The sequence below is a fragment of the Dermacentor variabilis genome, unplaced genomic scaffold (assembly GCF_050947875.1).
Source record: "Dermacentor variabilis isolate Ectoservices unplaced genomic scaffold, ASM5094787v1 scaffold_15, whole genome shotgun sequence".
In the NCBI taxonomy this organism is placed as follows: Eukaryota; Metazoa; Arthropoda; class Arachnida; order Ixodida; family Ixodidae; genus Dermacentor; species Dermacentor variabilis.
Window position 1 is genome coordinate 11,521,040 of NW_027460313.1, and position 12,588 is coordinate 11,533,627.

The window sequence follows — 12,588 nt, forward strand, 5'->3', positions numbered from 1 at the left end:
TACACGTTAGCAAATTCGCTCTCGGCCCCTGCCCAATGTGTTTATGGAACCCGCGACCTGACGCTTAACCTAAACCGAAAAAGACATACGACCACATAGCCACCACGGGGAACTCGACTTCTGAGAGCACTGTGGCACCGAATCTCTGCGGCATTCCGTTACTGGATAGTCACTCTGTCTTCCGCTCCTTCTCATTCGTCTTGATGCTCAGTGGATGGCGATAATTTCGCGAACCAGGGCCAGCCTATTAAATGTCCCCGCCACAAAACTCTCCTCTGAACGGCTCTTATGCGCAGGCCTTTGACAACTTCATTGGGCCTACGAACGGCCAGCCTGGCTTTCGAGCAGTGACGATCCTCAACCGGCCCAAGTCGCGCGGTTCCATCTCGCTGCGTTCCACGGACCCCAACGATCACCCCGATATTGACGAAGGTTTCTTGGAGCATCCCGACGATGTCAAGGCCGCCGCTCAAGGTAAGCACACGCCCCTCTTCAGCTGGACGCTTGTGTACACGCGTATATTACGAGCAGCACCATCTGTACAGGGCGTCCCGGCTTACTTTAGTCAGTTTTAAAATATACCGATACACTACAAGAGGACGCGACCAAATGTATGTTGCTAAATATTGCAAGGAATAAGTCGCAACATCTTTTGTGTTCTTCTTAATGGCATAATTAGTCAAGGTTAATTAACAAACTTCTGAAGCAATGAAGTTACTGAAAAAATGCAATTAGTAAGTTGTAGAGTGGTTTGCAAAGCGTCCGATTAAACAGTTTTTAACTTTCTATATATAAAGCATTAGTTGTTTTCCGATTACTGCAGATGTCCGCAAAATATACAAAAATATACTATGTGACATGCCCGCTTGCGCGCCGTGATTGCAGTGCTCCCAAACGTTCTGCGTACAAACGAACATACAGCATTTAGCAGGGTATGCTGCCGCTTAAAAGGCGACATAGCAGTGACGCAGGCGTTGGCTGTGCCAGTTACGCCAGCAACCGCCAGCGTGTGCGTGTGTGCTCGCACTCGTTGTGCAAGCACCCTAGGCCAAGTGTGCACTTCGCCCTTATAGTATATACACGTATATGTATAGTGTGCACGTGCGTGGCCGAAACGCCCTAAATATATATATGCACACACACACACTACCATCCAACAATGCACGAAAGCGACAAGGGAAAAAGTCGGAGTTTCGCCGGATAGGGGAAGGATCGATGGCGATAGAAAATTAGTGGACAGCTATACGAGGTTAAGGATAGTAGCTTTATCGGCTATATTCACTTGTAAACATAGGTGTACTAAGTAAATTGATAGGAATTTTGTCACGCGCACACAAGCAAAAATGAACGCATCTCACTCGATGATCGCGGAAACTCGCTGTCAAAACATTGGAGTGAGAAACCGCGGCTGCAGCAGCGAGCGAATCGACCTTCGTGCTGCGTCTCGCATCAACGCCAATTAAGCTGCGGAAACACAACGCGCGGCGGACTCTGTCCCCGTCGCAGATGGCTTTCAAAAAACAGTGGCCTGGACGGGCGCGCGCGGCCCCCAGGCGTAGAACGGCGCCCCGGAGCATTGCGCACGATGGAAGACGGCGCGCGCTTCATCCCCACTTCGCTCCTTTACGTGCGCGAGATTGAGCCGCGATCGCCGGCTCACCTTCGCACGATTTCACTCGCACATAGAGCATTCGGCGCGCGACTATTTTATCGCCCTCGGATTTTATGCGGAACCTCACGGCGACGACAACGGCGACGCCGACAGCAGAAATGCGCATGGAGTGTTCATATAATCGGCAATAAAACTAAATTACTTGTCTTTTTCTCGGCCACAGCAACGTCTGAAACGGCTCTGGATGGCTGCCAGTGCAGTTATTAAACGTGTCAGTGCTCCTACAGACATCAGATCAGTTAACGCACAAGCGTGCTGCCGGGAATATCATTCGCGCCTTCTACTTAACACTGCCTTTATGAGCGAGATTATGTGCCTTGCGACCCGCCGTGGTTGCTCAGTGGCTATGGTGTTGGGCTGCTGAGCACGAGGTCGCGGGATCGAATCCCGGCTACGGCGGCCGCATTTCGATGTGGGCGAAATGCGAAAACATCCGTGTATTTAGATTTAGGTGCACGTTAACGAACCCCAGGTGGTCGAAATTTCCGGCGTCCTCCACTACGGCGTGCCTCGTAATCAGAAAGTGGTTTTGTGGCCTATAATTTTATGTGGCCTATATCAGAAAGTGGCCTATAATTTAATTTTTTTTTATGTGCCGTGCGCTTGATATAACGCACCGTGAGCAGCGGCGCGGAATCTTGCTGATGCCACCAAAGTGCGAGGAGGCGCCGATGGTATTCCGGTCACGCGCTCTCCCATTAACCAATCTGAGGTCTTTACTGTGACCGGAGGCGGCACGTGCGAGTGTGTAATTATGGAACGAGTACTAGGCCCCGTTACGGTCTCATACACGGGGCGCGCAAGGTGCGCGGCAGAAGGGTTCAGATCGGCTTTGGATGGCAGTGCAGTTATTCCTCGTCTCGACGCTCGTACACAGATGGGAGGCGGCCCGTGTATATATAAGGACCACGTGACAACGACAAGTTTTCACTATTATGCTTCACCGCATATCAAGGCTTCAGAGCGGAGAGGCTTGCTTCTGGCAACCGGCCATTTGCAACGCATATTTGGCCACACACCCCAACGTATGTCTCCGTCAGGAGAGAGCGGAGTTAAGCATATATACATTGCCTACACACCAATGACTTGGATTTAAATCTGACTCCTGCTAGCTACCTACCGCATAATGGCAATTACCACGTGGCTGTGCTGCATGCGATTGTTTTTCTTGCGTAGGGGTTGGGGCAGGTTTTCGGGAGATCTATGGCCGTGTCCGTACAATCGGGAGGATTCTCCTATTTCAGGAGTCTCTTGGACAAACCGGGAGAGTTTGAGGGTATGGGTATGTTTCTAGCCTCTTTCATGGGCCGATCCAGGGCATGTGAAGTCTAAAAATGTGGGCCGTTTGCGATGATAGTGCAGTACAAAAATTCAAGCAGCGCGACGCTACTCCCACTGCCCTAACGCGAAGTGTGACGCGATAGATTTGCGCGCGCCGTCACTCACCTCACGCGCCTGATTCTCACCCTCAACCCGCTCAGGAAGACGTTCTTTGGGCGACGTCAACTACAGGTTGGACCAGCACAGTTTTATAACTGCGCGAACATAGGCCCACAGAGAGAGCACACAAGGACAGGCGTAGGTTGGATCGCCTTCGAACTTAAAATAGTTCCTTCGCTTAAAGATCTTAATTTATATGGACACTCCAGACGCAGTTCTGCCGTCGCCGTGAGGTTCCGTATAAAGTCCAAGGGCGATGAAATTGTTGCAGCGCGCCGTATGCTATAGGTGCGAGTGAAAGCTTGCGAGGGTGAGCCGGCGATCGCGGCTCAATCTAGCCCACGCCGCGGACGAAAGCGGGGAGGAAGCGCACTGCCTTCCGTCGCGCGCTAGGCATTGGGGGAGAGGGTTGTAGGGAAAGGGGGCGCGAGACCATCTGCGGCGGGTAGAGTCCGTGATGCGCTGTGTCTTCGCGACTGAGTTCGCGTCAATGCGAGTGGCAGCACGAAGGCCGATGAGCGCGCCGCTGCTACCGCGTTTCCTCGCTGCAGCGTTTTGACAGCGACTTTCCGCGGTGTTCGAGTGCGATATGTGTTCATGTGCGTGCGGGACACCATTCTTTTTAATTTAGTTCGTATGGCTATGTTTACAAGTTTATACGGCCCATAAAAGTACATCCTTAATTCGCATAGCTAGCTGTCCACTAATTCGCTATCGAAGCTTCGCCTTTCGGGCGAAGCTGCAGCGTTTTTAATAGCGCCAGCATTCTGAGGGTATTTGTTTTTTTTTTGCATTGTCTCCGAAATAGGTACCTACAGTTCCACTATATTGGGCTGAGGCGGGCGGTATACACAACCCTAAAAATCTAGCAATTATGCAAGTTTCGCAATGAGTCAGTGGCTAACGCACCTGGCTTCCGCTTGCACCTCCTTGCAGAGAGCAAAGTTCGATTTGCCAGTGGTCCCAAAGAAAGCAGTTTATCTTTAGCGGAGGGTGAACAAGCGACATTGAATGCTCCTATGAATGAATGAATGAATGAATGAATGAATGAACTTTCCGTTTTCAGGTAAGGAGATGGGCCGGGGGGGGGAGAGGGGGGTCTATGTGCTCCACTCCCAGCAAGCGTCCGTCACCACATTGTGGGTAGACGTCCGTCTACCAATCGTGGTAGGCCTCCTCTACTTCCTCAGCCCACCTCAGGACTCAGTCCTGTAGGGTGGGATTGGAGCTGCGCAGGGCAGTCTCCCACATTCACTCGCTACTAATTAATGGGTTCAGGGTGCGGGGCGAGTTTTGGTGGGGCATTGCCGCATGATATGGGAGAGGTCTGTTATCTGGACAGTGCAGAAGCTTTGAATGCTCCCTGCATTCACAAACTTATTGTGGTTGTGGATTTCGCCTCAGAAACCATTTTGAAAGAAAGCGAAGTATTTGCTTCTTTAAAAAAAAATCGGTAAATTGGTTGTAAAAATTACACGCCATCACTGTTCACCGCAGAAGTACGTTGGGCGGGATTGGCAAGAATGTGCAGAGTAGGTGTGATGGAATGTCTTTCTTTTTGTTTTTTTATTAATATTAGGTGAGGTTCAGCTTGTGTTAAGACAGGAGTTCAAAAATTACGTTTTCGTAATTATGGCAGGATGGAAGAGTTGCTTTAGCGAACCTAGCGGCACGGACAATTGGCAATCTTTCAGGAGTGTTGGTAAACTTGAACGCTTCAACATTGTTAGGGAAACATTGGTGCTAGTATACCAGTCTGCGCACGAGTCACCACAGCACCTTGTTTGGACTGGCTGCTCCAGAGCACCTTGGCGATGCACTCTATATTCGGCTGGTTCATATCGAGCGCTTCGAAGAAAATTGCTTAGTTCAGAGCCCTGGGATCACATTCTGATCACATTCGCGCTGGGAGCGCGACCGCCATCCGAGAGAAACATTCTTGTCACGTACGTCGACATTGCTCTCGGAGCAGACTTGTGTTACAATAGTTACCTTCTAGAAGCGTGCGTCATTTATACGAGGTACGTCGGTTATTGAGCTGCATATCGCGCTCTTTTATGTGGCCTTTCCGCACGCAGTGCACTAAGCTTATCCAGAAAGCAGTGAGGTTTTGCTACAGAACATTGCCGCGAAGAGGCCGATTATTCCCAAGCGGCTAACGTCAGAAATTCTGATGGCACTATGGGTTCTGGCTTAACTCGCGAAATTGAAAAGACATAGGTTCGAAGCTGGCAATGGTCCTTTTTCTATTCATTGTGCCTTGTGTATGCCAGCCGTATTATTACTCGTCTCTCTCCGATCAAAGTATAAAATTTCGTTCTGAATCGATGTCACTACAATTTCACAAAATATTTCGAAAGCGCCAAGCAGGCGTGCAGAAAAGGCCTCGCAGTGTAATTGATGGTCCAGTAGAGCTGTTTTAAATTTCCAACCGTTGTAGTTCAGTGCGGTAGCATTCTGTGTTGCAAATTAAAAGCACAGCGCCGGCTAAATTGTTGCTGTGCTGCACGCATTTCGCTCGCAGGCACAAAGATGTTTATCGACCGCATGCTGAACACGGACGCCATGAAGGGCATCGGCGCCAAGCTCTGGAACGTCACGTTTCCTCCGTGTGCCCAGGCAGGATCTCTGTGGAGCCTGGAGTACATCGATTGCGTGTACCGACACTTCGGACAGACGGTGTGGCACCTGTGTTGCACCGCGTCCATGGGCACCCACCCTGAGGCAGTCGTGGACGAACGTCTGAGGTGCGCATCAACAGCGCGTGTTGCCCAAGCGCGTTCACGTGGGCTAGTTGGAGTTTGCGAAGATGTCGGGGCAAGGGAGGAAGGCACACCGAACGTTGCACTCGGGTTATAAGTGCCTGTTCGCTTCTTGGGTTGCACAGGCGCAGCTCTTATGAGTCGAGTACAATATATGTGCGTGTTTTGTGTGAAACCCTCCCTTTTTACTTTAACGCCAAAATTTGCTTGTGACTCATCCAAAAGCATTTTATTTAATAGCCGCATATGACCTGTCCTCTCGAGCGCTTTGAGTGCGTTTAAATATAATGGCCTGGCGTCTGCAAACAGGAGCCGTAGAAAACGATGACATGCAGCTACAAACGCGCTCTTGCGCGTACTTAATAGAACTATCGTCGTACTAGGCGAGAACCTCGAAGGTTACATGGTCAAATGTAGTGAAAGGTAAGATAGATCGTTATAAAATAAGGCCCCTGACGACATCGTGTACTGAGGGCAGGTCAGTAATTACGCGCTTATGCGAAGATATGGCAGTGGTGACCCAACTATCTCGGACTTTGACATACCGTTGGTGGCCAACATAACCGCGAAATGCAACAAAATACCGGATGTTTAACCGAACACTTTAAATAATTTAGATACAAAGATACCCTGTGGTATGATAACAAGATACCCTGTGGCAGATAGCGCAATTCGAGTCCATGAACTCGTCTACTCGAAAAGGCGGACATTACTTGCAAAAAAAAAAACTGGAAATTCACATGCAACTAATTTAGGAAAATCACTAAGATTGTAACTAATTGCATTGTGGCACATATTGCACTTTACAAGTTCGCGAGGCGGATCCACTTTGACAGAATTATCAGGATGACAGCAGTTTCGAGATATTAATTCCAGAACTCTGCGGAGAAATACGCTGGCATTCCAGTTTTGTCCTTCAATGCATAAAACGTTTCGTTAAGAAAGTAAGCGGAACAGTGCATTTTTACCGCAAGCTTGACGGCGCATAAGTATCCCGTAAATGATGTCATCCACACAATTATTTCCAAGTGGACATGCCTTGTTGTCTCACCCGCGAGAATTTGTAAATTGCAATATGTGCCATAATGTAATTAGGTAAAAAAAAAGTCGCAGTTTCGCCCGAAAGGCGAAGATCGATTGCGATAGCAAATTAGTAGACTGCTATACGAAGTAAGGATAGTAGCTTTATCCACCGTATAAACTTGGAAGCATTCGCTTACTAACTGAACAAGCATGAGGCCGGCCCGCACAAGCAAAGATGAATACATAACACTCGATGAGCGCGGACACTCGCTGTGAAAACGCTTGTGTGAGCAAGCGCGGCAGTAGCAGCGAGCGAAGTGACCTTCGTGCGGTCTATCACTTCAACACAAGAGCGGCGAGAACACAGCGCGCACAAAGGTACAAGCCGCCTGCAGATACCTTTCAAGATGTGGCGCGCGACCGTGCAAAGTACGCGCTTGTTGACGAGACGTTTATTTGAGGGATCGCCAGTCGTTTGTGCGCAGGTAAGAGCGGGCGCGAGAGAAAATCTGGGGGCTTTTGCTCCTTGAATATGACTCCTAGGCCACGCAGGAAGACATTTAGGAGGTGAAACTCCCGTCAGCACGAGCGAGCGCGGGCGACCAGATAAGGTCAGTTGTATGCGCCGACGGGGCCGTATGCAGTGGCGGCGCCATGCGGCGCGTCGTAGAAGCCGCAGCGAAAAAAATTACCGACGATTACGTTACTTCCTAATGCGAAATTTGAGCGCAGCAAATAAGCTGTTTCACCTTTTCGATAGATTGAGGCAAAGAAATCGAGCAACACATGTATGCGCTATCACAGAATTTTTTTTTATATTTCCCGTACTCCTGGATCATCTCGACGGCGGCGACGGTAAGCTTCTGCTTCGGCGGCACGCACCTCTGGATTCTGACGGCGACGGCGCTGGGCCTCTGCTCTGGCAGCTCGCTTAGCAGCAGCAGCAGACGGAGGACTTCCATCGGTCGTCTCGCTCATGGCTCAGAAAGAACTTGCAGATAATTTCGCAGTGGCGAACGGCAGCGGCAATTTCGGCTCGGGCGGTGCACATATACAGATCCGCCGCCACCGATCTGGCTCTCTGATTGCCACCGCACAGGGCGAACGGCAGCGGCAATTTCGGCTCGGGCGGTGCACATATACAGATCCGCCGCCACCGATCTGGCTCTCTGATTGCCACCGCACAGGGGTTGCATTGGAGGAGGAGCGAAGAAAGGAATTAAGTTCGAGCCGGCGCTTTGACAACCGGAGACTCGCAGGAAGAGGGGGGAGGGGGGCGGCGTGTACACCCAGCGGCAAACGATGGGGGCAGAAGCGCGCGCAGCAAGCGGACAACACGATAAAGGGAGGAGGGAAGAGATAGCAGCGACTGACTGATGCCGCTGACGCCGATAGTGAGTCAACCCCAGCTGCGGAGTTGGTTTCAGGGACAACGCCGCCGATGCCGACACAAACAATATGATACCCTCGCTTCCGCAGCGCTAAGAACCAGGTCTAGCCGTGGGAAGGTGGTCACGTATTCGTCGACGTGCCGGGGCCTACGTGAAATAACCGGCGCGTCGGCAACTGAAGAGCACCCTATCCGCCACACAAGAACAGGGGGGGGGGACCCTTTCCTCCTCTTTCTGCATGGCGGCGACGGTGTTCTATGCAGTCACGTTATCTTGACTCTCTAGCGGCGTCAGCGGCATCCAGCGGTATCAGTCGGTCGCTGCTAGCGCTGGGGGGATGAAAGGGGGGCGGAGCTGGTTACGAGGCCGACGACAACGCCGACGACGACGCGAAACCCAGGAACGGACGCCAAAGAGCTGCGCTCTAAAATGCAGCGCCCGGGCTGGCGGCTCCGGCGCGCTCTCCGGCCACTTCCTTCGTGCCCTCAATAGAAGTCAGGCGCGCGCGGCCGAACGGGAGCAACCCGCTTGACCGGTTTCACTGGCAACCGAAACGGCCGCCAGGCGCCGCCTGCATGATAGTGGCTCCGCGGGCTTGTGACCTTTTACGCAAACAGCGGAGTTTTCACTCCCATGTTTCTTGCTCCATGACCTAGCCACTACGGAGGAGGTTTCTTAGCGCGTGTTGTGTGCGTTGTATGGGTTTTGTCACCTAGACATACCGGCATTACGGAGTGCGGTCGAGTTTGTTTACGCTCTGCCGCTGGCTGCCCGCGCGGTGAGGCAGTGGATACGGACGCCCCATTTGGTGATCGCTCTGTCTGAAGAAGCAAAGTTCTGACTGGTACATGTGTAAGTCGCGCGTCGCTTTTTTTGTCGCGACGATAGACTGGGTTTTTCACAAGCACTGCTCCAGGAGAGCACACGTAACCGGCAAACGGAGGCCTCAGGAGAGCACCTTAGGTTATAGGCGGCGCAGGATATCCAGGGCACCCAAGGGGTAGCGGGGGCATCAAAGCTGGAAGCAGGGCGGCCCATGGGTTGGGGCCGCGGAGGCCTAAGCGTGCCAGGGGGTGTCCTCATAAAAAAATTGGCTGCCAGCCGATCTTATACACTCCTGGCACGCGCAGGCCTCGGCGAATCCCAATCCACGGACCAGTCCGGTCGCTAGCGTTGGTGTCCGCCAATAATGCGAAATAATGATACGTTGTTACAATTAGTAAAAGAAAAAGTTTGAATGAATATAATTACGTCTAGCCGCCAACTTGTGACTAAGTTCAGCACTACCGCGCCCCGCGATTTCTGCAAAACCAGTCAGAACTTTGCGTCTGAAGGCACGTCGGACAGACTTTCTCGCGCTTGCGGTGCTGGTGCTGGGTCAGTAATTGTCACCGGTGGCCTTTCAGCCACTTGCGGTTCAACCGCGGTTGCTAAAGCGCTCTGCCTTCCAGACTTTCAACATATGCGGCCCGCACTCTACTACGGTCGCTACAGCTCCTACAGAAACATCTGTGATGTTATTTACAAGGTACATCGCCGTGAGGAGTGAGAAAGCTACGATCCGCCACGACTGCCTTAGCCCGCTGCTTCACCTACTTTACCGCGCCGGCAGCCAGCATCCGAGCAATGCCGCCACGCCTAGGGACAAACGCCTACAACACGCAGTACCTAGGCAGAGTCATATATTCAAGGAGCAAAAGCGCCCAGATTTTCTCTCTCGCGCCTGCGCACAAACGAATGGCGATCCCCCCAAAAGACTTGTGAAAATGTTCGCTGAAACATCCTGTATACTTAGGGAAACAAAAGCTGTGCTACCTCAAGCATGCGACGGCAAGCACGCCGGACACAAAGAAAGCACTCTTGCAATTGGACCGCTTGAGCGCATTTGACGTGCCCTGCAAACAAGCAGTTAAGTTGCACTTCTCTATCTGAATTTGCTGTCGATAAGCTCTTTCGTGCATATGCAAGTTGCACGAAACTAAAGTGTGGCATGCTTTCATGGGATACAAACAGAGCTGCATCCGCGCTATGGATGAAAACGAGCTATCGCCTGTCATACCCATCACGTTGAGCTATAACGAAAAGTACAAAAATAAGTCGAGAAACATTTTAAGGAGAACGTTATGCGAACCCAACACAGATGTAGGAATATATGTGAAAAGGAAATTTAAATGCCATAAAACAAGATGCAGTGCGGATCAATTCTTTTTATTATCCTCCCATGCAACTTCAATGCCCTGTAATATTCATGCTTAGTCGCCCTGGTGGCTTACTGGCCCCCACCCCACTACGGCGTTCCTCATGCTCACATGGTGGTATAGTCACGTAAAACAAGACAATCTAATTATATTTAACATTTATGGCACTACACCGTTGACAAGCTATGCCGAAATGCAAAAGCCGATTCGTGCGGATGCACAATCTGATTCATAATGCAAAAAAGAGGTGAGGCGTGCAGACAGGACACAAGAGTAGAGAAGTGGACAACACGAACGCCGTGTTGTCTCTACTCTTCTCTACTCGCCATTTCTCTATTGTGTCCTGTCTGCACGCCTCACCTCTTTTTTGCGTTATGAATCCTTACCAACTAGCTCAGCTTTCTGTCGTTCTAAGCACAATCTGAGACGTCGGTGCGAGGAAGCAGGCAGGCGAGTTTTGATGTTTTACAGACGGGGTAATAATGAGCGCTGTGTGCAGAGAGAAGTACGACGCGCAAGCAGTGGTAAGTGTTGACGGTCCCTGATTGCATCTGTGGCCTGACAACTGGCGCCCAAGTGCTCTCCGTTGTCCAAGTAAATGGTTATGCGACGTGACGCAGGCACCAGCGGTGTCAAGGCACTTGGCGTTGTCACCAGAGAAACATGCGTATGATTGCGGCCCAAGGGTTAATGCATCGCACTGTTGTGCTGGGAAGGCGAGGTTTGGCGCCACCATCGGACACGCAAGCATTTGCACTTCCTGTGCGCGCCATATTGGGCCATATTTCTCCAGTCTCGCTTGCCGCCTCTCCGTTTATGCGTTAGCGTATACCCGTGAGCCAAAGTATACGGACCACATGGTGGCCGAAACAACTGGATTGCTTCGTAATTAACAAGCATAAACGGAAACGGACGATTGCACTAGAACACTCGTAATGCCAAGTTTGGATTGCAGTCTTTCATTTCAAGTTGCTGTCACAGACAAGAAGAGAAAAGTTAGTTTCATTGCGCAATCCCGGGTCCGTCTACTTATCCAGATACTCATACTCTTGTACTTTGTACTGAACGCGCGAGTGGCTGATGGCGACTGGCGCGACTGTTTCATTGTAAATTACAACTCAAGATGCTGGTCTCTTTTCCAACAAGGGAGGACACAGGACGAGCCCTGTCCTGTGTCCTCGCTTGTCCGTGTTTTTTGGCGTTGTTTTGAATATGAATGATCCGTACCAACTAGCTCGCACCCAAACCCTTCAGAGTCTTTTCCAACATTGTTTGCGCAGGGTCCGTGGCGGAGTGATCGGTCTGCGTGTGGCCGACGCTTCCGTGATGCCGGATGTTGTGAGCGGCCACACAAACGCGCCGAGCATGATGATCGGCAGCAAGGCGGCAGCCATGATTAGAGAGGACCACCCTGGACTACACTGAGTTGGAGTCATGCGCTGTCATCGGCTCACGACGGCGGCTGCAGAGCGAGGTCTCATCGGCTGTTGGCTCGATTGGATTTCTGGACTCGTGCACTAATTGCATTGCATGTGCATTGCGCATGCATTACAGCGTTGTAGCAATGCATATACACGAGCTGGAAAAAATAAACAAACAAGACAATTTGCATAGCCTTGTTCAACAAGCTTGCTTTTAAGCTTGTGAAACTCATTCTTGAATTGTGATACTACATAATACCTAGTAGGGTGTGTTCAGATAAGGACAGGCTAAGGGGGGTGCCGACAGTTTTAGTTTACAGCGAAATTATTAGCTGGGAAATTATCGAACGGAATAGAGCTTTGTTTTGGGAAACTTAGCACGGATTTCTGGAGAAAGAATCGTAATTCACTAAAGGTGGAAAAGATCGTTTTAATGACTTGCAGATCTTGTAAATTCGAAGAGCTATCACTCTAAAATTATTGCATTGTACACCGCCGAAATTTGTTGCATAAATGTACACCGCTAGTATTAACCCATTGGAAGCTAAATTTGACACTCGCAGTATATTCTCGAAAAATTTCAGAACTTTGGTTTTTGAGCAACTTCATGTGACCGACTCCGAAATCTGGGTATTTCTTTCGGGGCCACTTTAGCTAAGGCGATGAAGCTCATATTCGGCA

General features: G+C 50.6%; 1 protein-coding gene across 1 annotated transcript in view; it reads left to right on the plus strand.

Annotated features, from left to right (window-relative positions):
* LOC142567912 (4-pyridoxate dehydrogenase-like) overlaps positions 1 to 12,073 on the plus strand; it is a 35,757-nt gene extending 23,684 nt beyond the window's left edge. Inside the window, exons 9-11 of the mRNA XM_075678003.1 lie at positions 297 to 474; positions 5,637 to 5,859; positions 11,767 to 12,073. Of these exons, the coding sequence (XP_075534118.1) occupies positions 297 to 474; positions 5,637 to 5,859; positions 11,767 to 11,911 (546 nt within the window). The 3' untranslated portion in view covers positions 11,912 to 12,073. The remainder of the gene's footprint in view (positions 1 to 296; positions 475 to 5,636; positions 5,860 to 11,766) is intronic.
* The last annotated feature ends 515 nt before the right edge of the window (positions 12,074 to 12,588 follow it).